The sequence below is a fragment of the Humulus lupulus genome, chromosome 2 (genome assembly GCF_963169125.1).
Source record: "Humulus lupulus chromosome 2, drHumLupu1.1, whole genome shotgun sequence".
NCBI lineage: Eukaryota > Viridiplantae > Streptophyta > Magnoliopsida > Rosales > Cannabaceae > Humulus > Humulus lupulus.
The window spans coordinates 54605038-54632885 of record NC_084794.1 but is presented as its reverse complement, the minus strand read 5'-3'; the positions used below and the strand labels follow the sequence as shown (position 1 = coordinate 54632885).

At 33.4% G+C, this 27848-nt stretch overlaps 3 protein-coding genes across 3 annotated transcripts; 2 read left to right on the top strand and 1 right to left on the bottom strand.

Annotated features, from left to right (window-relative positions):
• Positions 1-4855: 4855 nt before the first annotated feature.
• Positions 4856-11846, top strand: LOC133817835 (AUGMIN subunit 5). The gene is made up of 10 exons (XM_062250453.1): positions 4856-5928; positions 6111-6653; positions 7179-7320; positions 7696-7872; positions 8261-8470; positions 8760-8945; positions 9215-9374; positions 9775-9970; positions 10556-10688; positions 11152-11846. Exons 1-10 carry the CDS (start codon positions 5396-5398, stop codon positions 11278-11280), a joined length of 2409 nt encoding a protein of 802 aa, XP_062106437.1. The 5' UTR covers positions 4856-5395; the 3' UTR covers positions 11281-11846.
• Positions 11847-13773: 1927 nt separating this feature from the next.
• LOC133817834 (vegetative cell wall protein gp1) lies at positions 13774-15428 on the top strand. The gene is made up of 2 exons (XM_062250452.1): positions 13774-14009; positions 14091-15428. Exons 1-2 carry the CDS (start codon positions 13850-13852, stop codon positions 15140-15142), a joined length of 1212 nt encoding a protein of 403 aa, XP_062106436.1. The 5' UTR covers positions 13774-13849; the 3' UTR covers positions 15143-15428.
• A 2227-nt stretch (positions 15429-17655) lies between these two features.
• On the bottom strand, positions 17656-20296 carry LOC133814274 (myb family transcription factor EFM-like). The gene is made up of 4 exons (XM_062247260.1): positions 20071-20296; positions 19604-19965; positions 18765-19179; positions 17656-17756 (listed from the first exon to the last, which is right to left on the bottom strand). Exons 1-4 carry the CDS (start codon positions 20294-20296, stop codon positions 17656-17658), a joined length of 1104 nt encoding a protein of 367 aa, XP_062103244.1.
• Positions 20297-27848: the final 7552 nt, after the last annotated feature.

Below are 27848 nucleotides of genomic sequence, written 5' to 3'. Positions count from 1 at the left end.
CACCCCCACGAACCCAGAAATTTCTGGGTTTTTCTTCAATCGAACCCAGCCAAAACTTAACCAATTTCATCCCACTCCTCCAATTCAATTCCCACAACTTATATATTCACTCTCACCAGTAAAACCCAACTAATTATCATGATAAAACTCATCAAAAACCCAAAACCCAACCTCCCATCTTTCGAGCATGCATAAACACCATAGTTCTAAATAAACCAGCTGAACTAACTTAATAACTTTCAATTTAGAATCTTACCTCAGCTGAGATGAATCACTTGAACTAAGCCTCTGTTTTCCCTAAGCCTAACACCTTGATTTCCCAAGCTTTACTCTTCAATTTCCCAAAAACTACTCAAACATCCATGGAGCATAAAGAGAACATGAGTGAGAGAAAGAGAGCTGCTGAATTTATTTTCTTTTAGTTTCCTTAGCCTTCTCAACAATCCCAACTCACTCAAACACTAAACTTAAACCAAAAGTGACCATTTTGCCCCTTGCCCTTAGCCTATTCAACAAGTGCTCACAAGGGCAATTTTGTCCTTTGCCTCAAATCCCGCTATCCACAATTTACATCCTACAATTCCCGCTACTTCCAATATTCTCACACGGTGATCAATAAATTCCCATCACCCAGTAATTCCCGGTAATGTACTAAATTACTAAAATACCCCTAAGCTCACCCCGAGCGGATATTAAAACCCCGTTGTGACTTTCCCGCTAACTTGCTCATCGGGATTGCCTCTCGTCGAGTAACCCAAATATATCTACATAATAATGTGGTCTCAATCACACAAACACATATTTGCATTTATACCCCGAACGAGTCAAATTACTAAAATACCCTTCTTATAAGAAACAGACCCGCATACACATATTTAATGTCCCTAACATGCAAGCATAATTATATTATAATCTAATTCACATAATAACTCAATTATTGCCTCCCGGCCCCCTAATCCAGGCATTAAGCCACATTAGGAAATTTGGGATGTTACAGTGAGCCTAATGCCCAGCAAGGAAAATCTACTAAACAATCATATAACATAAAACATAAACATAAGACTGTATCAAAACATATACTATAAAACATATATCACAACTCTAACTCATGTCCATGGTAAACATTGGGGTTTACTAGCTAAGCAACTATGAGCCTCAAAATACATTGAGGTTTGCTAGCTAAGCAACTATGAGCCCCAAGCAACATAAAAAAAACATTGGGGTTTACTAGCTAAGCAACTATGAAAGAAGAGAACAAAAACCACCAAGAAGAAACTTACCGAAAAGACACCTTAAGTTCAAAGAACTTAAACACCTAACCACAAAACCATAAACAAAAGTTAGGATCTGAAAGAAACTTAAGGAAAACTAAGGAATCATAAAGAATGAAACTTATGAATAATATTACCTTGGATGAACTAGAACCGATCTACTCCTCGATATTGAAAACTCACTATATCTCACTTCCCAAGTGTTTATAAAGCTTAAGATGATAAAGCTTTTATCCCAAACCCAAGTGTATCACTCTATAGTAACCTTAGCAGCTTGAAGGCTCTGAACACAACTTGAAGAATGAGAGGAATGGCTAGGTACTAGGTCCTATTTATAGAGTTCAAGGAGTGAAAATATCTCATTTTTGGATTTAATAAAATAATGAATATTAAATGAAAAATAAGTGAATATTCGGTCAACAGATGCTTAAAACTCGGTCAAAGACGTTCATAGGCAAGTCAAGAGGTTAAGGGATGAATCAAGCTCGGATTCTACGACATTTGAAATCATGGTCATAGGGCCGATATATCACCCACCCTAAGCGATATATCGCCTGGCCCTATGTCCCAAGTGATCGTGATTTCGTTCGTGCGAAGTCAACGTATTTTCCGTATCTCCCGTGCTGCGATATATCGCCTCCAAGGCTGCGATATGTCGACATACGTAGATAATTTAAACGCGTTTTTGCACGAATTTAGGATAATTAGAGTTGATTAATCAGGTTTGATTGAGTAATACGTGATTCCAACAAGTTCTGGAAGGGCCTAGAGCTTCTAGAGACTTCTATCATTGAATTATCCATTTAAAATGCTTAAATCCTCAAATAAACAAGATTGTGACAAGTATCATGCTCTTAATGGTTTTGGAAGATTCTAGAGTTTTTAGAACTTTCCTTTATTTAAACTATAAATAAGCATGATTATGACAAGTGTCATGCGCTTAATGGCTCTATCTAAACCTTAGGTTATAATTAAAATATTTCTATGAACAAAAATATTAATCAAACCTTATGTTATAATTAATATTTCTAAACTATAGGTTAAACTTATAAAATCCATAACTACGAGTGTCCTACTAAGTCCCGTTTTGAACCAAAATCCACGAAATCTAAAATACTACAAACTATTACTAACTATCTAGCTAGCTAAGTAAACATTCTGGGACTCTACATTGACGTATTGACTGAAATATCCCCTCAAGATCAAACCTTCGATCTTGTCCTTTAATTGCCGACATTCGTCGGTCGTGTGTCCAATGTCTCTATGGAATCTATAGTATTTATTTGAGTTCCTTTTCGCCTTTTGATTCCACATGGGGTTGGGTCGTCTGAACGGAACTTGGTTTTCATTGACCAAATAAATATTCTCCTGAGTCTCATTGAGCTTGGTATACACCTTATATATAGAGAAATATTTATCCCCTTTCTTCTTTTTACCTCTATCAGCCTCGGGGTTACTTTTTTTGTTCTTCTTCCTTTTAGAAGGGTTATCCCCGGAGGGTTTTGAAGTTGATGGGGCCGCCGAGGTCGAGGCAGAGTTCATGTTTGTCATTGTAGTTATGGGCTGAGAGGTTAGGTTTAATGCTAACCTCACCTCTTCTACGTCGACAAACCTCTGGGCCCTTCGATTGAACTTGGTTAGTGACCTAATAGGTTTCCTTTGTAAATCTTCCCAAAGGGGACTTTCTAGCAAAATATCGACTCTAACGGCCATCAGGTTGCCACTATCATCGACATTTCGAGCTCGGGCCACTTCTAGGTTAAATCTCATAAGGAAACTCTTCAGCGACTCATCTTGCTATTGTCGGACATTGGTTAAGGCTGAGGCTTCGAGCCTGATGCCAACCATAGCTTTAAATTGCTTCTTAAAGTCTCAAACTAATTGATCCCAGGACGAGATCGAATGTCTTCTAAACTTCTCAAACCAGTTTTTTGTTGGTCCTGTAAGTGTGGTTAGGAACAACATACATCTAAGCTCGTAGCCAACAATGCTGGTTCGCATGATGGTGTTGAGAGTACTCAGATGACTATACGGGTCTGAGTTTCCATCAAATGGCGGTACATGGGGTATTATGAATCCTTGAGGAAACGAAGTGCTAGAAATATGCGAGGCAAAAGACTCGAGCTCCTCGTCGGATTCTTCAGCCTTGTCCCTGTTACGCTCGTCTTGCAGGAGCCTGGATGCTCTTTCTAGCTGATCAATCCTTTCTCGGACTAGATCCACTGGGGTTCGAGCCTGGACCTGAGGGGGCTGGTTATCGTTAATAAAAACTCAAGCTCCCTGTCTTGGTATAGGGTTATATGATAGCTGTTTACGACCATTCAGATGGTCACGTAGATCAGCGTTCGGGGGATTATCTCGCCCTCAGTTATGGTTTAGACGATCCCGCAGATCAGGGTGTTTCCCTCGATTCCCCGTATGCCTTGGTTTAGTGTTATTAATGCTGATTATATGATGAATATGCTTGTTTCGAACTGACACTTCACGAGCTTGACTTTCGAAATCAAAATTTACATTCTAGAAATTTGGGTGTAACAATTTAAATAATGTAATATATATAGAAGGTGGTACATGGTGTAATGTAAAAAGTTGATGTAAAACAAAAAAAAAGTAGGGCCTGTTTGGCAATGTTTTATGTTTTTTGTTTTCAAAATTGTGTTTTCAGATGAGAACAAAAAACAGTTTTTGTAGTTTTTAAAAAACAACAGGTGTTTGATTAATATTTTCTAAAAATAATATTTTAGTTTTATTTAAAAAAAATAAAAAATTGATAAATATATTTATAAAGAGAAAAATATTTTAAAAGTATGTGATAAATAATGAGATAAAGTAATGTGAAAGAAAACGTGATGAAAAATAAGGAGAGAGAAAGCAATGAGAGAAATTTTGAGGAAGAAAAATTGAGAAGAGAGAAATTGATGCAAAAAAAAATGAGAGAGAAAATGACGAGATAGAAAAAATGAGGAGAGAGAAAATAATGATATAAGAAGTGATGAAAGATAAAATAATTAGATAATAAATGATGAGAGAGAAAATAAAGTGATAAAAAGTGATAAGAGAGAAAATGATGTTAGAAAAAGTGATGAGAGAAAAAGTGAAGAAATATATTAATAAGAGAGAAAATAATTTAAGATAATAATAATTAAAAATATAATGTTTTAAAAAAATTGATAACAACTAAAAATAACTTTAAATTTTTTTATTTTTTGTAACTTTATTTTTAAAAATTATTTTATAAAAACAATACAAATCACTCTTACTTGTTATCAGAAAATAAATTTTAGATTTTAAAAACAAAAAGTAAAAAATTGATACGAGTACTCCAATAGTAAATTTTAGAGGATCTTTCAAATGAACACGGCTCATGAAGTATTTGATGAACACCTATTTTAACATTTTTCTATTTTATTTTAGGGAATCATTTATTTTCAAACTATTGATGATAGTGCTCATGCAAAACAAAATCTGTGAGAAAATAAAAATTGGATTGGAAATATGAATGTTTCAAATATTCAATTATAACTATTTTATTTATTTATTTAGAAAAAAAGAAGAGTAAAGAAAAAATGATGGGAAAAAAGAGAGAGCGGGACCTCGACATAGCTTTACAGTTTCCACACACGCATCCTTGAATACTTCAGACTTGTTGTATTTCATATATCTGGAAAAGAAAAAACAAAAGAGAGGGAAAACAAAAAAACGACAAAAATGAACAAAACAACTTCCTACGCTTCGTCCATTTGACCCCTTATTATTATTATTATACTATTGTATCGATCTATGTATGTGCTCATCTCATTCTCAAAGGTTGGAGTTGGTTGTGTGACCATCTCCATCTTCCTTCCCCTTAATTCTGTTTTCAGCTTCAGATCTACTTCTCCTCCACTCTCTTCATAGGGCAATTTTTGAATTTTGACGTCTTAGCTTTACTAACTACTCATTTCGAGGCAACCCAATAACGGGTTGTCCCCAAATCTCCGAACAATTGCCTCGATGAGAAGCCATTATCTCTATTGGTAGTGGTAATGATGTAATCTAGGGTTTCTAGCACTACCCAAATGACAATTTAGTTTCTAATTGTTAGTTTGTGTACAGAGAAGCCTAGTTTTTCCCCCTACTATACAATGCAGAGTTCGTCAAGCTCCGCGGCTCAGCCTGAAGCCATACTGCAATGGCTTCAGAAGGAGATGGGTTATAGACCGTTGGGTCCGTACACTGCGGCTTCTAGCAAATCCGGGTTGCCATCCATTGACGCACTACGCAAGATTTGCCGTGGTAATATGATACCCATTTGGAATTTTTTGATTACCCGGGTGAAGTCGGAGAAGACGGTGGAGAATATCCGCAGAAATATAACGGTTCATGGTGGCGGCGGCGGCGGCAGTGGTGATGGAGGAGGAGGAGGGACGGTGAGTTCAGGAAAAGAAGAGGGAAGGAGTAGAGGAAGTAGGAGGAAGGAGAAGGTGTCCGTGGAGGGTTCCAGTGTGGCGGAGACTAGGGAGGCGGCGTTGCAGGAGAGGGAAATGGTGGCGAAGGAGGTGGAGAGGCTGAGGAATATTTTGAGGAGACAGAGAAAAGATTTGAAGGCTAGGATGTTGGAGGTCTCCAGAGAAGAGGCTGAGCGGAAGAGGATGCTTGATGAGCGTGCAAATTACAGGTAAATGAACAAACTTGTAACTATTTGTTGAAAGAGAATTAGCAAAAAAAACATAGTTTTGGGCATTTGAGAATGGAAAATGAACCTTAAAACTTGATGCAAAGATATGTTTAATAGCTTTAAAATGGCATATTCATTTATGGGCATTGGTTGTATATGCTTCATGTACAATTCATTTGCAGGCATAAGCAGGTAATGCTTGAGGCTTATGATCAACAGTGTGATGAGGCGGCAAAGATATTTGCAGAGTATCATAAACGACTGCGTTTCTATGTTAATCAAGCAAGGGATGCTCAGAGATCAAGTGGTGACTCTTCTGCTGAAGTGACTACTAGCTTTAATGGAAGCGTTGAGAAGGAAGCTGTTTATTCAACCTTAAAGGGAAGTAAAACGGCAGATGATGTTATTCTTATTGAGACAACACGGGAAAGAAACATCAGGAAGGCATGTGAATCTCTTGCTGAGTATATGATTGAGAAGATTCGAAGTTCGTTTCCTGCTTATGAAGGCACTGGTGTTCATTCAAACCCTCAGTCAGAAGCAGCCAAATTGGGTTTTGAGTTTGATGGTGCATTGCCTGATGATGTTAGAACTGTGATTGTTAATTGCCTCAAGTGTCCTCCTCAGTTGCTTCAGGCAATCACTGCACATACTTTACGATTGAAATCTGTAATTTCTAAAGAAATAGAGAAAATTGATGTTAGGGCTGACGCAGAAACCTTAAGGTAAATTCTTCCCTTTACTTTAATTGGAGATTTTATCACTTTCTGATATTCTTCTTTTTAGTTGTTTTTAATCTTAACACCAATCATGTACTGTTAGTTGTAATCGGTTTTAATCAAAGAATCTTTAAACAACATTTGTGGCTGTAAAGCTTATCTGATTTCGGAGTCATGTTATTTATGTCTTCTACACACATCGTGTTCCTCTTCAGAATTCTATCTGCTTTATTATGTGGGTAGAAACAAAGCAGGTTGAAAAAATGTAGAGAGCTTTCCAGTCTTGCAATTGTTAGCAAAATGATTTTTCATTCATAATGTCATATGAACTGATACATTTGTGTTCCATTTGGCACATAGGATGAGTTCCTCCATTTCTGGTGGCTAAACTTGCAGTTTTTGTGGTTAATCTATTACACTTTATTTTGGTTAGAATCCATAGTGCTGATTTTCTTGTGAAAGGACCTCTTAATGTACAATTTTATTTTATTTCTTATTAGACTTAACTAACAAATTTTCATTGCTCATTAGGTACAAGTATGAGAATAACCGAGTCATTGATGTTTCTGCTCCTGATGTGAGCTCACCACTACACTATCAACTTTATGGTAATGGAAAGATAGGGGGCGATGTTCCTTCTAAAGGAACTCAGAACCAACTTCTTGAAAGACAGGTCATCTTAGACTTCTAGATAGCAGCCGTTGTTATATTATTTCATTTTTAAGGGTTTTATTATGATTTTTTCTAATCTATTTTTCCTTTTAGTATATTGGATTAGCAATCTTTTGCATTTCATTAGGTTTCGAGGTCTATCATTTGAAACCAGGAAAGAATAAGAAAATAATAAATGTGTTTTCTGTTCTTACTTTTGAAATAAAATCCTATATGCTGACCTGATTTTAATGCACACATAGTACTATTTAAGTGACGATTTATTGGATTTTGTCTTCTTCAGTTGCTTTATTTTATCTGCTCAATTTATAAATATTAGGGACAATTTCTTTGTAGGATATATTTAATTGATACCTGGTTTATGTTGTCCACACAGAAAGCACATGTTCAACAGTTTTTGGCTACTGAAGATGCACTAAACAAAGCTGCAGAAGCTAGGAACCTATCTCAAAAACTTATTACACGATTGCATGGCAGTGGTGAGGCAGTTCCTTCACACTCTCTTGGAGTTAGTGGCACATCACAAAATGCAGGCGGTCTTAGGCAATTTGAGGTAAATACTTGTTAATCTGGCCAGTTGTTTTTCATTAATTAATTATGGGGAGAGTATGCAACAAAATGAAGTTTGCTTGATTTAGCCTTGTTCATATACATAACCGAATAATGGACAAATGAATCTACTTATTTCCATTAGAGGTTTAATCTAGTCAAAATCAAGATGATGCTTTCTGATCTTGTAATTTCATTTTTAACTATGCCAGAGCATTGTTTGGTTTTTTGGATGCAAAGTAAGTTTAGTTTAGTATCATTGCTGTCTTGGCACTTTAATCTCCATGTAAGACGAATCAATTAGATGTGGTCTTTTAGAGTGGATGGTGCTTTTTAGATTAAGTAATGGTACTTTTATTTGTCTTGTTACACCGATCCCCTTATTCATGCAGTTGGAGGTCTGGGCCAAGGAAAGAGAGGTTGCTGGTTTGAGGGCGAGCTTGAATACATTGATGTCTGAAATACAACGCCTGAATAAACTTTGTGCAGAAAGAAAAGAAGCTGAAGATTCTTTGAGGAAGAAATGGAAGAAAATTGAAGAGTTTGATTCTCGTAGATCTGAACTTGAAACCATATATAGCGCTCTTCTAAAAGCTAATACGGTAAGTCTTTTACAATTTAATAGCTCCTATCTACTCAAGAATCAAGATCACTGTGTCTAGTGTTTTTTTTTTTGGCAAGTTTGGTATCTGGTCTACAATGAATATTACAGTTTTTAAAACATGTATTGAATTGATTTAAATATAATCTTTGATCCTTTCTTTTAATTTGAATTTTAGATTACTATTCATCATTGCACTTGTGCTCTCAGAGTTTATCCAAATCAATTTTTAATTAAGTATTTTTCCCCTTTTACATATAATTCTTAAAGTGATTTCATTTATCATTTAGGATGCTGCTGAGTTCTGGAATCAGCAGCCAATAGCAGCAAGAGAGTATGCATCAGGCACTATCATTCCAGCATGCACAGTTGTTCTGGATATTTCTAATAATGCAAAAGATTATATCGAGAAAGAAGTTTCTGCTTTTTATCGCAGTCCTGATAATAGTCTCTACATGCTTCCAGCAACCCCACAGGTGTGTACAACCGCAAGTGCATGAGTTATTATAATGAGTTCTTGCTTTTCTATGTGGTGACTTTCACACTAACACACAAACATAATTCTCTCTCTCTCTCTCTCTATATATTTATATAACAACTCCCTCATTTAGTATATATTTGCACTAGGAGGCTTCTAACGATGTTAGTACCATTCATGTTTCTTAATGGTGAATAATAATTTTCTTCATCTATTTCTCTCAGAAACTTAGGAGTCTCTTATTTTCTTAATTGATTTTTTTTACAGGCACTTTTGGAGTCCATGGGTGCAAATGGATCCACTGGACCTGAGGCTGTTGCTACTGCAGAAAAAAATGCTGCTATATTGACGGCAAAGGCAGGTGCAAGGGATCCATCAGCAATACCTTCTATATGCCGTATCTCTGCTGCTCTTCAATATCCTGCAGGTGAGTTACTAATTAGAACATTAGAAGTGTGCCCAATAATTAGTGCATCACTGTCTTGGGTAGGTTTAGGTTTTTGAAAGACATTGCTCCTCAGACATTTTTTTTTTGGAGAAGAAGAGATCCCTATCTTTATTCGAAGTTTTACTTAAAAGAGATGTTGGTTTCAGTTTGTATGGTGAAATACATTATGTAGTTGTGTTTTGTTCATGCTGTCTTCATGCATAATATACCTAAACTTTTATAAAGTTTGAATGATGCCGTCACAGATATGTATTGATATTGTACATTAAGCTCATAGTTAATTTAGGATTTTGTTTTTGGTGGTATTATATAGCCCCTTGATGTAAGTCAATTTCTTCTTTTTCTCGTGTATTGAACAAAACTTTTGTTGGATATATAGGTCTGGAGGGTTCAGATGCGGGTCTAGCATCAGTTTTGGAATCTCTAGAATTCTGTCTGAAACTTCGTGGTTCCGAGGCTAGTGTGTTGGAAGACTTGGCAAAGGCAATCAATTTGGTTCACATTCGGCAGGATCTTGTTGAAAGTGGACATGCTTTGTTGAACCATGCTTATCGAGCTCAACAAGAATATGAAAGGTAGATTTGCAATAAGAGACTATGTATTTCAGATAAAATTTGCTCTAGTATTGTCGAAGCTCACTCCCTTACTCTGGTGACTAACATCCACTTCACATTAACCACTTTCGAAGTTTGACTTGCACGCTTTTTTTTTGGCCAAATTATATTATTTTGTTGTTGAATTTTGGCTTGATGTATTGGATGTTACGTACATGATTTGAATTTCATATACTGTGGTTCAGTTTGCCTTTTGCTATCCATCCAATCTTATGTACCTGTACTAGGACTGTGCTAACTATGTTATATTTACAGTTAATTTATGGAAGGAGAGAGTTTTGGTTTTCACTATAAAAAAATTTCCATGCCCCTCTCACAAACTTCGACTACCAGCAGAAGCTCTGAAGCTGAGAATAAATTTCATTGGGATTATCTTCTGGAATCTTGTATAAATTTGAGATTACCTATATCAAAAAACACAGATATACTTAAACTTTTCCTACAACATGAATACGTTTGAGATTACCTATGTCAAACGAAAACTCACATGCTTTACTTTGCCAACAGCATGATTTGTTTGCTAAATTGTTTTGCTACACGATGCAGGACAACAAGTTACTGCTTAAATTTGGCTGCTGAGCAGGAGAAAACTGTTTTGGATAAATGGCTGCCTGAGCTTAAGTCTGCAGTTTTGAGTGCACAAAAGTGCTCGGAAGATTGCAAATATGTCAGAGGATTGGTGAGTAACCACTGAAAGCTATATACTATCTCTTGTTTCTTTGCCTGGTTTCTATGTTCTTACTTGGTTTTTAGGACTTACATTTTGGTTCTCATCTTTTCTTCAAGTGCGTTAGTAATGTTTAGACTGCAGACATTTTTTACAACTCAATTGACTTTTCATCACCAAACCCTAGGAGCATGTGGTTTACTGTAAATCAATATATATCATAAACGTGGCATGACTTATGAGCAAGTTTCATTTCCCTGAATCTAGATTTGTAATGTAATTTAGTTGATTCCAGTCCGTAGAAAGAGAATGTAGAGAGTAGAGAACATGTTATGTCTATTAATTGCAGCCATCTAGTTGTGGCTTACACTACAGCCATTATCTTTCTAACCTTGTGATCTCTTGAAATTTTCTTTTCTGTTATTTATTCACCATTTTCTTTCTGAGAATTTCAAACTGGAACATATCTCTGCAGCTTGAGGAATGGTGGGAGCAGCCAGCATCCACCGTCGTCGACTGGGTCACCGTTGACGGATTAAATGTTGCTGCTTGGCATAATCACGTCAAGCAGCTCCTCGCATTTTATGATAAGGAGCTCTTGTGAATATCACTCTAGTGTTCAGTGCAACAAAATGTTTTCTGGGTTCTAGCTAGTTTACTGCCTATTGCTTTGCCACTTTCATGTTGATAGCCACGTAAAAGAAAATTGCAGCCCCATCAGGGGAGGCTGCTCGCACATCGAGGAACAAAATGAAAGGGAAGCATTCGTGTCAAGGATACCGATTTTAGTACAGTTTTGAGGGTGAAGGGGAGGGGGGAGAGTCGGATTATTTTTGCTACAGGCCACACAGGTTTCCTTCATTTTCCATTTTTAAATTTTGTATAGAATTTTGATGGTGGGTGTTTTGTACCATAGGCCATGTTTGTTTTGGCTGGCATATTCTCTTTTGAGGATGCTTCATTAATGCCGTTCAAGGGTAGTAGTGTGATAAAGCTGTAGCCTTTGCATTTGTTGTTTTGAAGTATGATCAAGCCTGATTGAGTTGAAATGAAATTGTTGATTGTCATAATCAACATGTAATACCCTTGTACTTGGTGTTAGTCTTGTATTTGATGATTCTCTCCCTATCAATTAGTTAATTCACAGTTTTTCTTTCTTGGGGCTGAAAACGTTGATTCACAATACTACTCGAGTAACTTTTCTGGTAATTAATGCACAATTTTGTGGGTATCCTAAGTAAAGATAATACTATGTGGTTGGCTCCAACTTCCATATCCATGACCATAATTAATGTACTTATTCTCATTAATTAAGCTCAATTTAATGAAATTGTTCTTTTTGTTTTACATTTATACTCGATGCATGTTATGATAATTGTGTGCATTTTAAGAACCCACCAGGATATTCTAAAGTCATTATTGTAGCCCCTTTATGTCAATTTTTTTAAAAAAAGTTCATTGACAACTCTTGCATTGGAACACTTGTGCAAGTGAACAAAGGTTTTAAGTCGTCCGTGAAGGCCAGACAACAAGATAGTTCGGAACCCGTGATTATAGTAGCCAATTTTTCTTCATGATTAGACAAAGCTCTCTATTTTGATTGTAATTATAATTTATCCCATTGTTTTTCATATTTTTCTTTCAAATATAAGACCCCAATTATTTGTTAACGTGTACATAATTTAGTGGTCGTCACAACTCACAAGACAAATACGCCCTCTGGTGTTGATAAGCTTGAACCGTTTGAGGAACCAATGTGTGAAAGCATAAAAAGATTTACTTTGATTGTCAAGCGGTGGCTGCATTTTTTATCATTAAAAACTCTGTTTGATATTGGATTTGGAGTAATTAATGTATTGATTCGGGTACATAGTTTATATATAGAACTATGTGCTTATATTCATAGATATATATAAATAAATTTGTCTCTTCTATTTAGGGAGAGAAAATACAAGAATGGTGAAACAATAATACATGAAATAATGAGAGAAATTCGTACACTTGACACATGGGGGGTGTCCCCAAGTTCAATGACTAACTCTGCACAGCATATATTTTGGTGAATAAGTTTGAAAAGCTTAATAACAGAGATTCCTTTGTCATCTACCACTTCTTAAAGTTTTCTTTTTTCTTTCTAATTAAATAAGACATCCTATCATTAGGCCTAATAATAGTAGTAACTTGATTAGTTTAGTTAGGACATCACAAATAAAACATTATTGGCCAAGTTATTACTTGGTTGGAACAAAACTATTTTCACTCTTGATAATAACCACAAACCAAAACTACTTCAATATTCATTGGACAATATCATCTTTTTTATATAATATAGTAAATTACTATAGAAGATAAGTTAGATCCAACACACAATATACAAGGAGCATAGTTCTGCCACATGCTCTCTGCTTCTATAGCTGTTCAATAATATGAATGATATATAAGCCAACCTATTCTTCATTTTATTTACTATTTAATTCGTCATGTCTAGCTCATGACAAGCTCATATTGATGAGTACATTATCCTCATTCTGAGGAGTTTTAGATTTAACAGTCTATGGCCACTGCTACCCTAGGATTTAAACTCAACAAGTTAAATACTATAAAACAGAGTTTATATAGACGTATATTTATGTAATGGTTTTTGAGGGGTGTGAACAAAGATATACATACCAACAAAAGTGAATGTCTTGTTCAATCTGTCTTTTGTCACGGCCAAATGTGTTAAACAAAAACTGTGGCTAGTTTTCGGGTCTCGTGAACCAACAGGGCGACCCTACTGTACCACATACTCAAATTCTCATACTCATACCAAACAAAGGAACAAATTTAATAAATGTAAGCTCAATCACAGCACCCAAGAAACAAAATAGAAGCTTTCTTTTTCTGTTCTTTGCCTTTTGGTGGTGAGAATTTTACTTTACATTCACTGCTTCTAGTTTGTGGTTGACTTGTTTCTGCATGAATGAAATAAATAAGCTTTTTTTTTTTGTAATTTTGTTTTAGTTTATTATTTCTTTTACACTTGAAACAAGGTTGTAAATTAGTAAATAAGATTATCAGGTTTTAATGCATTGCAACTAATATAAAAGCCAGTTCTCTTTTCCATTCTTGGTCAGAGTAAACAAAGTTTCTTTTTCTCATGTTTAGGAGAGTTGAGTAGAGAGCCTCAAAAGATGAGTTGGCTTCTATCAATACTTGCTATCATTCTCACAGTTAGTCATCTTTCAGAGGCTAAACATGTGAGAAAACTTCCATCTGCAATAGTTGTTGGCACTGTCTACTGCGATACTTGTTTTCAAGATAATTTTGATAAAAGCAGCCACTTCATTTCAGGTAAAGAAAAATGCGATCTTTTTTTTTTTTGGCAGTTTGATTTGAGCTCTTATTGACTAATAACACTGGCCTTGTTTTCAGGTGCATCTGTGGCTGTAGAATGCAAATATGGTAAAGCTTCAAAGCCAGTCTTCAGGGAAGAAGTGAAAACAAACAAGCATGGAGAATTCAAAGTTCACTTGCCTTTCTCTGTAAGCAAACATGTCAAGAAAATTGAAGGGTGTTCTGTTAAACTCATAAGCAGCAGTGAGCCATACTGCTCTGTGGCTTCTACAGCTACTTCATCTTCACTCCATCTCAAGTCAAGAAAGCAAGGAACACACATTTTCTCAGCTGGGTTTTTCACCTTCAAGCCACTAAAGCAGCCATTTCTCTGTAATCAAAAGCCAAGCATTAAAAACCCCAAGAAACCCTTTACTAATGATCTCAACAAAACGCCCTCTTTACATTCAAACAATCCTGATTTGACATTCCCCCCACCACTCAAAGATCCAGAGCCTCCTAGTGGTGGTCTTCCTTCTTTTCCTGGACTCCCTTTGCTCCCACCATTACCAAATCTCCCTCCTTTACCACCTTTACCAAACCTCCCAGGAGTTTCACCTGTAATTCCAGGAGACCAAAAGACAGAACCTAAGCCAATTCAAACTTCACTAAACTCTCTTCATGAACAAACCTATAACAAAGAAACAATCCCAAGTTTTTTCTTCCCACCAAATCCATTCCAGCCTCCACTTATCCCAAACCCATTCCAGCCACCTCCACTCATTCCCAACCCATTCCAACCACCTCCAGCTCCACTCTTCCCAAACCCATTCCAACCCCCTCCAGCTCCTCTCATCCCAAACCCATTCCAGCCCCCTCCAACTCCAGCCCCACTCATCCCAAACCCTTTCCAGCCCCCTCCAACTCCAACTCCAGCTCCACTTTTTCCTAACCCATTTCAGCCCCCACCAGCACCAACTCCAAGGCCATTGTTTCCTCCTTTCCCACCAATAAATGTACCAGGTTTTACTCCATCACCACCACCTCCATCACCACCACCTCCATTGTTGCCATTCCCTTTCCCTCCATTCCCATTCCCATTCCCTACTCCTCCCAGCCCAAGAAATCCACCTTCTTCCTCCTCCCCTTGACCGAACTAAATATGTAAAACCATGTATAATTTCTTATAAGCTTTTTCATTTTTTTTTCACTTTTTTTATTGTAAATTTTAGTAATGGTTTGTCGTGTAACTGCCAAGAACAAGTACTATAGAGTTAAAACTTATAAAAGTTTGTAGAATGAAATTACATTATTAAACTTGGAATAATGCTATCATTTGGAGGCTTGTGTTGTGTTTGTTTAACTCTTTTATCTTTACCGTTAATAAAAATGAGCTGTTTCCCATAATGGATTAATGGGTTCCTCTCAGAAATTTAATTTTGTTTTGTATTGTGATGTAATATTTGCTATCTAATTTCCTCTCATATATGATTAGTTTTTCACATATAGTGCTTTGAGTTACAATTTGACATTCTACTGAATGATTAACGTTATGTTAATATTAAAGTTAGAATGCATTTGGAATAATTTAGTGCTATATGTAATATGTTACACCACAACACTAATATAGGACCATTTTTAATGAAAATTTTATTGGCAATGTCAAATTTTGAAAAGAAAAAAAAAAGAAGAAAAAGAAAAGTGACTTGATGTAATATTTAGAATTATACTTCAATGCACAAATATTATATATCACAGTATTTGAAAATGAAAACTATAAAGTTAATAAAATAAAAATTAATTTCATTAATAGTTTTAAATCTAAATTTGATATAATTTGACATAAATTTTAACATATATTAAATTTGGCACACCTCTTAAACTTTTATCATTACATTTAGAATAACATAGTAGTATTGCTATAAAAGTTTGACATTGGAGATGCTCTCGCATGTAGTATGCACTATCTACATAGTTCTATAAAAATGTAATTATACCTATTATATAGTATGATTATTATCCAATTATAATGGACCAATTAAGCTTATTGTGGAAGGTGTCTAATTGGAAAACTTATTAATTTTTTAGCATTGTAATATAGTATCAATAGAGTCTAATATTACAACAAGAAAAATCATTGAAATAGTTGAGCTGATATAGATGCCCTTGCCTCATATTATCATTTTTTTAAAAGGAAAAAAGAAAAAGAAACAAGGATTTCTTTCTTTTTTTTTTTGAGGGGGGTGGGGGGTTCAATTTTACAATTTGGTATAAGTGGATAATGAAGAAAACAGTGAAGATGGAAAAGAAAAGAAAAAACAGAGTTATTATTATTAAGAAATAAAATAAAATTGTGAAATTAACTAGAATGTGGTTAAAAATTTCAATCTGGTCATATATATTCATTAATCATGGATGATACTTTCATCCAATCAAACTGTGTTTTTCAAGTTTGGATTCAATTTCAATTAAGACTAAAGAAAATAACCTATTAACCACTCACTAAATATCCTAAGAAAAAACATAAGTTAAATAATTAAACAAGAGGAAAGAGATGACAAAAGATCCTTTTTATTTTCTGTAAAGATACTAGAAAGAAATATATTAAAAATAACCAGATATGAAACCACAAAAGGGATCCCTATGGTCACAGGTTCCATTACACACTCATTCGATCTAGCCCATTGATAAAAACCAATAGATCAGAGAAATTTGGTAGAATTAAAAAAACAAAGATATAAAGGTTCATTGATAAAGATCAACAGAAACCAAATTAGATTGTAATATCCAAAATCTCATGCGGCCCAGCCCATTTGTTCCACAGCACCTTCTCGGCCCACTCAGAACTCATTGATATTCACTTGTTCACGGATCGATCGTTAGACGAAGCAAACCAGCCGCCGAAACTCACGTCACCTGGTTCGTCGCCATTAACGACCTCGCTCCCATCATTCTCCACAGTAGTGGCGGAGGCGGAGCCACCACTGGTGCCAGCTACTCCTCTAGTTACGTTTGCATCTTGAGGCTTTGCGGAGCTTGAACTAAACCAGCTATTAGTCACAGTACTGTTGAAGGCCTGATCGTACGGAGCGGTGGTGGTGGGAAGCACTGGTTGATAATCTGAGCTGTTGATATGATTAGCAGTAGGAGTACGAATCGGAGTCGGAGGAAATTTCCTCGGGTGAAGTCCTGGTTGATAATCTGAGGCGTTGATTTGATTAATATTAGAAGTACTAATCGGAGTCGGAGGAAGTCCCTTCAGGTGCAGTGTTGGTTGAAAATCTGAGCCGTTGATTTGATTAGTTGTATGAGTACTGATCGGAGTTTGAGGAAATTCCCTGGAGTGAAGTACTGGTTGATTATCTGAACCGTTGTTTTGAATAGTAGTTGGAGGAAATCCTTCCAGGTGAAGTGTTGGTTGATAATCTGAGCCGTTGATTTGATCAGTAGTAGGAGTACTAATCGGAGTCGTAGAAAATTCCGTCGGGTGAAGTTCTGGTTGATAATCTGAGCCGCTGATTTGATTCGTAGTAGGAGTACTGATCGGAATCGGAGGATATTCCCTCAGGTGAAGCCTATACTTCTGGTTATTTTTATTACAAAATAATAGCGATTAGAAAATAAAATGAATAATTTGTGTTTGTTAGATTTGTAGAGAATGTAATTAAAAAAAAGTAATAGTGATTACCTGAAGATGGCTCTTAACTTGGTCGTTAGTGAGGTCACTCACATTCATTTGCTCCTTAATCTGTTTTGGTGTGGCTACTGTGTCACCAGTATTATAATATTAATTAAAATTAAGTGATTAAACAAAACAAAAAAAGAACTATTAAAGTTTATTTATTTTCTTGTAATAATAGGCAATACAACACACAAGACACGGCTATTAACAGTTTAATATGAATGTACTGTTTCAATTCATACATAATATTTTTATATTTCTTGTCAATTGTTTTAATGGTAATTATTAATGAATTTGTTTTTAAAAGATTTTTTTTTTAATATTAAAATTTGTATTCTTTTAAGAGAAAACATATTTTGGGGATTGGTGGAGAATTTTGGGTACGTTTTAAAATTCAATGACCTTGTAATATGAGGTATTAAAGATATTTCCGATTGTATAATTGAACTATCATACATTAATTTGAAGAAAGAATCAAATAAATACACTTCATAACCCCCCATTTGGAAAATAGGCCATTTTTGTGTTTTTATGATGGCAAAAAAATATACAATAAGTTTTTTTTTTTAAAAAAAGAACCTTCCATCTCTCTGTAAAATAATTTGGTTTCGGGTAGTTTTTTGGTATATCCATTTTCAAGATTTTGGTTCGGGAAGTATTTTTGACACAATTTTTTTATTACCGTGTATATTATAGTTATTTAAGAGTTTATTGCAAATTTTCAATAAATTTCGAATAATTTATATTGTCAAAAATAATATTTAAATAAACTATTTTCCACGCATATAAAAAAAAAACCTGCAACCTTATTTTTCGACATTATAAATTATTCGAAATTTTTTAAAAAAATTTCAGATATTCTAAATAAATACAATATATTGCTCATAAAAATATTAAGCTGAAAATATTTTCTGAACAAAAAAAAACACTGAAAATGGGGTATACCAATTACCAGTATACTCGTTTTTGAGGGATGCACCCCAGATTTTCCTAATTATTTTTTATCATCTTGCAAAACCTAAAAATTATCATTTGGAACCATCAACAAATTCACACATATATAAATAAAAATAAAATTTTGTGAAAATTACCTTCGGGACCTCCAAGGACATTCAAAGCCTTGATAAAGCTTTCATGAAGATGAGGTGTCCAAATTCTCCTAGTAGTACTCTTCCAAGTGGCATCCAAAAATACGGCGTGCTGCTCTGCCTGAAATTGATGACCACTTCCACCTTGATATTCCGGCTGGTTTAGCATTACTCCTCCCCTATGAATCATCTCATTCATCTCTTTGATAACACTACCACTTCTCTTCAATTTAACCATTTTTTCATCGCCATCATCTGATCCTCCCCTTTTCCCATTCTTCTTCTCGCTCTCCGCCGCGGCTGCTGCTACCATTCTTTTATAATTTCTACTCATCATCGACCCATCTTCATCATCCTTGTCTTCTTTATTTTTTCCCTTATTATCTATCTCCACTATTCCTTTGCCGCGATTATAAGACTGAAAATATAATATAATTAATTATTTATAAATACATAAAATAATTAATTAATTTTAAGCATAATTTATACATGTTAATTTTTTTTTATAAAATTTGAATTAAATGTATTTGTTTTTATTGTTGTATAAAATATATAATTCCAAATGAATATTATTAATAAAAATAATTAGTGAAAATGATTTCTTTTAAAATTTATTTTGTATTTTAATATAATTTTGATAATTTTTTTATAAAATAACACATATAAAATTTTAACTAATTATCTAAAAATTTTGACTCGCTGTCCGCTGAAAATTTTCGACCAATTATGTGTAATATCAGAGACTATTTTATAAAAAAATCATAATGTAAAATGACTTAAAAAAATATATATTATTTTGCCAAATAGATAATTAAATATTATATTAAATCAAAGTATTATACCTCGTCAGTTGTACGTAGATGGTCTTGATATGGGGTCAAAGGGACAAAGCCACTAAAGCCGTTAAAATTATTGGCTTTGCCTTTCTCAGTACTAGTAGCACCTCCACATATGTATTTATTTTCAGAGACATTGTTCTTATAAATGGTATTGCTGATGATAATGTTATTCATTTGCATCTCATCATCACGATAATCATTCTCGTAAGTCCCTTTTTTGCTTGTAAGAAACTCAGAAAATCGCCTTTGCAGTTCAAGGCCATTAATATGATAATTATGATCATATAATACAGATATATCTTGATCTCCATAAACTACTTTCTTGGTTGTCGTCTTAGTAATTTCATCCTTTATGATTTCAATTGCTTCACAGATGTACAAAATAAATAAATTCATGTAAGATTAAGAAGGGAAAAGGTCTTTATGTACATTTTATTGAAAAGGAAAAAAGAAAATAAACAAATTATTACCGTCCATAAGGAGAAGCATGCACTGGGGAAGGTCACGTCTAAGTTCTTCAACCCGAGAGAGTTCTTCCTCGTACTTTTTCAAGTAATCATTCAAAATAGATATTTTTTTCTCAACATTATCGATTTTGGCTAGGTTGTTCAGAAGGTTGGTGAGAGTTTTGGGGACATAAGAGGGTTTGAGACTTGAACTACACTGAATTTGTTGGTTGGACTCAGGACCCACCATTTTTTTTATCTGCCTTGAATTAAACAAAAAAGTTTCTGTAAAATAATATCTTTGAGAGAGAGATGACTTAGAAACTGTATTTTGAAGGCTATAAATACTAGAAAAAAGTAAACAAAAAGAGTTAAAATAAAAATCTAGAATTCAATAGGACTCTTTAAAAGTAAACAAAAATCCACTTGAGACAAATTATATTACATAAAAGGGAGATTCGGATACATTGTATATATATGTATAGTAATTAATATAAAAATGTTTTAAATACATATATGTTGTTAGTCCAATCACCGCATACGAATTTAATATATTTCCATGTAAAATACTTGGGCTTGTTTGGTATCTGAGATGAATTTGACGGAGAGTAGAGTTAGAAGAGCTAAAAAATAAGGTACACTCTTATAAACACAAACCACCAATAATCCCATATCAAAAACCATCTTGTTATATATTCGACAGTTATTTCTTAAGATATATTATGAATATAATTTGTCATTTCCTCTTTATTATGTGACTTTTTTTTTCTTGGTAAATGAGTATAATCATATGTTGCTACATACAATTAAATTGTTACATGATTTCTCTATCAATTATTAATTTATTATTATTTGTATAATTATTCGTGTTATTTTTTATTTTTATTAATTATGTGATCTGTATTTCTATTTTTTAGTTTTATTATAATATTGATGTAATTATGTTTAAATACAAAATTAATTTTATTATATTATGTGAGGTGTCTTATGAGAATTTATTTATTATTTCGCACTTATAGCTTAATACTTAAATATTATCTCACCAAAGTTATTAGATAATATTACATCATGAGTTTTTATAAAATTATATATGATATTTACAGAATATGCTAATTAATTGTAAAACAATAATATATGTTAATAAGAAATCACCAAATATGTGATTTAAATAATTAGTAAACAATGTTGGATATCTTAAATTTATTTTCTCTTATATGTGTTTTAATATTGAAAATAATGCCATGTTTGAGATTTTAACTTGTTTTTTAGTTAGTGCTTTGTTAACCTTATTTTAGTGATTTTGATATAAATTAATTTTAAATGACAATATAAACATTCATGAACAAAATAATTATTTCAATGTGATTGTTGACTTTATTTTATAGTTTTGATAAATATATATTTATATATATATATATATTAATGACAATATATATATATATTCATCCTCAAAAAATAATAATCTTAGTTTGATGAAAATTTTGAAATACCCAAAACATGCACTTTTTGTTCACAAATTATCTTATTACACCTATATGTATTTAGATATTTTTTGTTTGTTAATACATTATTTGTTTAGCGAAATTTGCAGCTAAAATTAATAAATAGTCTAAAAAGTTGCACATAAATCATTAGATATTTTTTTCTAAAACGTTGCACTTAATTCACTAACTAATTTTTTATGAAAAAATTCAGTAAATAATCTGAAACATTGCACTTAAGTCACTAAGTAGATTTTTGTTGTTGCAAATGTCATATTTTACAACAATATTGTTAATTAATAAAAATAAAAATAAAAACATTTTTAACTTTGAAAAAATATTTAATTTTACTTAAACTAAGTTATAGAAAATTATACAACTTAAATTGAATTAAAACTTAGTTTAATTAAAATTAAAGAATTTTTTTCATGTTAAAACTTTTAAATTATTTTTTACTTTTAAAAAAAATTTAAATAATTTTTCAATATTTGAAATATATATTTGTAGATTTTTATTAATTAATTAAAATTAAGACAAAATTTGTGTAAAATGTGATATTTGCAACAAAAAAATCACTTAGTGATTTAAATGCAACATATTAGATTACTTATTGATTTTTGTTGTCAAAAAAATTATTTAGTGACTTAAATGTAACTTTTTAAACTATTTTATGATTTATTGGCAAAAAAAAATTACTTTAAGTGCAACTTTTTAGACGATTAATTAATTTTTGTTGCAAATATTCCTTTTTTTATTAATACACTCGAGAGTTGACTTATGGCTCCTTACATTTGTAAAATACGATAGCTCCTTGTTAAAATAATAATACATTAATACAATTTCTTTTTTTGTTTAGTACAAGTATTAGAATGAGATAATCTTCGTTCAAGTTTAAATACAACAGTTAACACATTATGTCGATCTAAGTATGAAACACAAGCCCACAATAAAGTAGAAGAAAAATGATTCAAAGAAAAATCCTCTAAAAATGTATAATCTTCTATATATAGTTGACCCTTATTTGTATGTAGACAATGTTAGAATATTATTTATTTGGTATATAAAATCAACTAATTGATTTAATATATTAAAGTCAATATTTAATTTATTGACAAAATATTCTAATTAATGGTCAACATTGTTTGTTACCTGATTTTGTTGTTACCCGATTTTTCATATCCCAACTGATTGAGGAAATATCTCAATCTGTGGCAGAGACTCTGATGGTAAGTCTCACTCTATAAATATAGAGTACCGGTCCCCAAGCTCGCTACTCATTCTGACTTCCAGTAACTCCATCTAAAAGAGTTAGTGAGAGCTTGGAAGCCCGTGTACTCGTTCTAACTTCTGTTCTTTTTCTTTTGTAGATCTAAAGCTAGATCGAGGTTATCAATAGCAATGGCTGGAGGTATACAATATTCGATTCTTTTTTGCATATGTTCATTCATATATTAATTCCGCCTACATGTATATAGAATTGTTCATATGCCCACTTTCATATTAATCTATCATTTGGTATCAGTCGCCAGGTTAATTTCTGCCTTGTTATTTTTGTATGCATATATACACATATATATTTTTTTATGATTTATAGATGTGCCTATGTCTTCATCTATTCACATATATTATATATTTGTGTATATAGTTTCCTATATTGTTGAAAATTGGAATTGTTAATTCAAATTTGTTTCTCTATTTTAGTTGCATTAGAAATCTTTGGTAAGTGTTTCTAATAATTTGTTATTTGAGAAACTAGTTTAAAAACAAAACAATGACCATATACATACACGTTCATGGCCTTAAGTTGAAATTTTTTATTTATTTATTTCCTTTTAATTCAAATATGTATTTTTGATCTATTTGAGTATTAGGACTTCTTAAGATTATATTTTCTAATGTTTTGATGTATAAAAACAAGTTTTGAAACTCAAAACACCTTTTGAAACCTTAAGAAGCCGGTTATAGTCAAATTTTTTATTTGATATTAATGCTTGATTTTAAGTTGTTATTTATGAAAAATAAGGCTATGAATATTCATATCTATGTATTTACATGAATTATGGGCTTTAAAATCTTGAAAATCGACGTCAAAATGGGGTTTTCCAGCCGGGTACACAACTGGGTCCGAAGGACCCATTTTTCTGCAACCGGGTCAAAATGACCCGGATAGATGTTGAAGAAGGTGGAAAAACGACATGTCGTTTTCCACCATGCAGTGCCAAAACGACCTGTCGTTTGACGGGTCCAACGACAATTCTAAGGGGAAAACGACATGTCGTTTTCCCCATGGAGATTTAAAAAAAAAAAAAAAAAAAATTGAAGAAAATTCCGAAAAAATTACTTTTTTTTTTATTTATTTTTTGGATTTTATTATTTTCTTGATTTTAATGCTTATTTAGACACTAAATTTCTTTTTTAATTCTTTTGCCAATTTAATTAAAACATATAATCTTGGTTTATTATATATATAGAAATTAATTAAAATGTGCAATTACTTGATTTTGGTGTATTTATTGCATGGTATATTTCTTTTATTCATGCAATATTAAATAATTGTGCTATTTTAAGAATGTAATTACTTTTTGTTTTACAATTAAGTTTGTACAATTATTTTATTAATTCACTAAATCAATAAATGATTTTATTGTCTTATTTAGCATGAATATTTCTACCAAGCATATATATGGAATTTTTGTATTTTCTTTCGTACATATAGTTAATTATGCTAATTGTATGATTATTTTGTTATTATTCATGCAAATTTATTTTAAGTATAATTATCTTTAATTTTATATGTATGGATTTATAATTTTAAATACATTATATATATTCCATTATTGTGCTAGATATATTTAGATTATATTCAAACATTAAGATAGGTTGAATAATATTTTAGCACATTAATCTTCATAATTTATTCATAAAATATTCATAAAACATTTAGGGTGAATAAAATTATAAATAATTCATAAACAATTTTGTGGTTGACATAAGAACGCATGAAACTGAGACAAATGCTCAAATCTAGAACGGTTTTTAATGATCTTCGGACGACCACACTAGGAGCACTACTCTCTGTGATTGCCTATTATGTTATAACGAAATTGTTCTTAGGTCTTCCTAGAGCCTAAAACATAATGTCTAGTGAACCATATAATTTTACATAATTAGGGAGTAGCCACAGCATCTTTAATTATATAAAATTATATATTAATTTGAAAGGATCACATAATGGACAAAATTGTGATTGATTATATAAATATAACAATTTTACCCCACAGGGATTTTATTATATTTATATAATCAATTAGGATAATATATTAAACTAATTTTCTTAATTTACCCACAGGAGTTATGATAATTAATTTAATAGTTTTATCATAAAGTTTAATAAAGATAGAAGTATCAAACCTTACTTTATCCCAAATAATTCGTTTGAATAATCTATCATCCTTTACATCCAATTTTATTAAATTAAAAATTTAGCCCACAGGCAATTTTTGTTTAATAAAATTTCAATCTTCAGCATGTTATACATTGGTAAAACATGACTTCATTAAGCCTCAATCTTCTAAATCTAAGTTTGTAATCCTATTCATGCAGCTTCTTCATCATCCTCTAGTTTTGCTGAAATCCTTACCGAAATTCCTGAGCTTAGGGGTGATAATTTCAAAATCTGGAAGGAACGAGTTCTTCTTCATTTAGGCTGCGCCGACATGGACTACGCAATAAGGAAGGACGAACCTGCTGCAATCACTGCGACTAGCACTGCTGCTCAGATCGCACTATATGAGAAATGGGAGCAGTCCAATCGCCTCAGCATCATGTTCATCATGTCCAAGATCCCTCTGGGAATGCGTGGATCGGTGGAGCAACCTGAGAAAGTCAAAGACTTGATCAAACTGATCGATGAGCAGTTCGACACTTCAGACAAACCACTTTACAACAACCTCATCCACCAGTTCTCATCCACAAAACTCACTGGTGTCAAAGGAGTTAGAGAACATATTTCAAAGATGAGGGACATTTCTGCTCAACTGAAGAAACTCGATGTAGTCATTCCCGAAACCTTCCTGGTCCACTACATCCTTAACCATCTTCCACCTCAATATGGGCCTTTCAAAATTTCCTACAACACACATAAGGACAAATGGAGTATCAATGAACTGATAACCATGTGTGCTCAAGAAGAAGCAAGGCTCCTGCAGGAACAAGGTGAAAGTGCTCACATGGCCACCCAAGGCAAGAAACGCAAACCATCCAAGAAGGACAAGGGGAAAAATAAAGTGCCTCCCCAAGGCGATATAAAGAAGGATTCCATCAAATGTTTCTTCTGCAAAAAGAAGGGACATGCGAAAAAGGAATGCGCCAAGTTCAAGAAATGGATGGACGACAAAGGTAATCCAATTTCATTTGTATGTTATGAATCTAATATGGCTAATGTTAATATTAACACATGGTGGATTGATTCTGGATCGACAATTCACATTTCAAATTCCTTGCAGGGTTTACAAAACCTAAGGAAGCCAGTGGGAAGTGAGCAAAGCATCTTATCCGGAAACAAGATGGGCTCACATGTGGAGGCTATAGGAACGTGCCATTTAGTTTTAAGTAGCGGTTTTGTTTTAAAGTTAGAAAAGACATTTTATGTACCAAGTTTCTCTAGAAACTTGATTTCTGTTTCAAGACTTGTACCTTTTGGTTTTTCCTTTACATTTTCAGACAAATCTTTTAATTTATATAATAAATCTGAATGTGTTGGAAATGGTATTTTGTCTGATGGTCTTTACTGCCTTAATTTACAAAACAATACCGCTTATAATATTGTGCACGTTCACGCTGGCAATAAAAGATGTGTTACGAATGATAATTCCTCTACATTATGGCACCGGAGATTGGGACATATCTCTATTGATAGAATTAGAAGGTTAGTAAATGATGGGGTACTCAATACCTTAGATTTTACTGATTTTGATACTTGTGTGGATTACATTAAGGGAAAGCATACCTCCAAGTCTAAGAAAAGTGGTGTCCATAGGAGTTCTGACCTATTAGAAATCATACATACTGATATATGTAGTCCAGACATGGACTCATATGGTCAGAAATACTTCATCTCTTTCATAGATGATTACTCACGCTACATGTATATCTACTTACTTCATAACAAAAGCGAAGCGTTAGATGTCTTTAAGATATTTAAAGCTGAAGTAGAGAAACAATGCAACAAGCAAATTAAGATAGTGAGATCAGATAGAGGTGGAGAATATTATGGTAGATACACTGAAGATGGACAAGCACCTGGTCCTTTTGCAAAGTTTCTTCAAGAAAATGGGATTGTTGCCCAATATACCATGCCCGGTACACCCGAGAAAAATGGTGTTGCAGAAAGGAGAAACCGAACATTGATGGACATGGTGCGAAGTATGCTTAGCAGCAACCCTAAACTTCCTAAATCCTTGTGGACTGAATCTCTAAAGACATCCGTGTATATATTAAATCGAGTTCCAACCAAGGCAGTCTCCAAAACTCCTTTTGAATTATGGAAAGGTTGGAAACCGAGTTTGCAACATGTACGCATTTGGGGATGCCCATCTGAAGTTAGGGTATACAATCCACAAGAAAAGAAACTGGACCCAAGGACCATAAGTGGATACTTTATTGGTTACGCTGAAAGGTCTAAAGGTTACAAGTTTTATTGTCCATCTCATAGCACTAGGATTGTGGAATCAAGGAATGCAAAATTTCTTGAAAATGCCTTGATTAGTGGGAGTGATCAATCCAAGGACTTAGGTTCTGAGAAAGATCCTTTAGAACCCTCCACCTCAAGAGCAAGATTGATTGTGGTCGATAACACCCCTGCAGTCCAAATGGATGTTGAACCACCACAGCCAATTGTTGAAGATCCACAAGTCAATGATGAAGTTCAAATGGATCGAGTTGTTCAAGAGTTGCCTATAATTGTTGAACAACAAGCTGAACCACCCGCTCCTCAAGAGCCTGCTGGTGTAGCCTTAAGAAGATCCACTAGGATAATAAAATCGGCGATACCTAGTGACTACATTGTGTATTTGCAAGAATCTGACTACAATATTGGAGCCGAAAATGATCCAGAAACGTTTTCACAAGCTATGAATAGCAAAGAATCGGAACTGTGGTACAATGCCATGAATGAAGAAATGAATTCTATGAAAAGCAACGGAGTCTGGGATCTTGTTGAGTTGCCTAATGGGGCGAGGGCTATTGGGTGTAAATGGGTCTTCAAAACAAAGAAAGACTCATTAGGCAACATTGAGAGACACAAAGCAAGACTCGTTGCTA

Coding starts and splice junctions, on each gene's coding strand:
- LOC133817835 (XM_062250453.1), top strand. CDS start 5,396: ATGCAGAGTTCGTCAAGCTCCGCGGCTCAGCCTGAAGCCATACTGCAA. Junction 8,946..9,214: donor TGCTTCCAGCAACCCCACAG/GTGTGTACAACC, acceptor TTTTTTTTACAG/GCACTTTTGGAGTCCATGGG. Junction 10,689..11,151: donor GCAAATATGTCAGAGGATTG/GTGAGTAACCAC, acceptor ATATCTCTGCAG/CTTGAGGAATGGTGGGAGCA.
- LOC133817834 (XM_062250452.1), top strand. CDS start 13,850: ATGAGTTGGCTTCTATCAATACTTGCTATCATTCTCACAGTTAGTCAT. Junction 14,010..14,090: donor AAGCAGCCACTTCATTTCAG/GTAAAGAAAAAT, acceptor CCTTGTTTTCAG/GTGCATCTGTGGCTGTAGAA.
- LOC133814274 (XM_062247260.1), bottom strand. CDS start 20,296: ATGGTGGGTCCTGAGTCCAACCAACAAATTCAGTGTAGTTCAAGTCTC. Junction 19,966..20,070: donor CATGCTTCTCCTTATGGACG/GTAATAATTTGT, acceptor ACATCTGTGAAG/CAATTGAAATCATAAAGGAT. Junction 19,180..19,603: donor ATCTACGTACAACTGACGAG/GTATAATACTTT, acceptor TTATATTTTCAG/TCTTATAATCGCGGCAAAGG.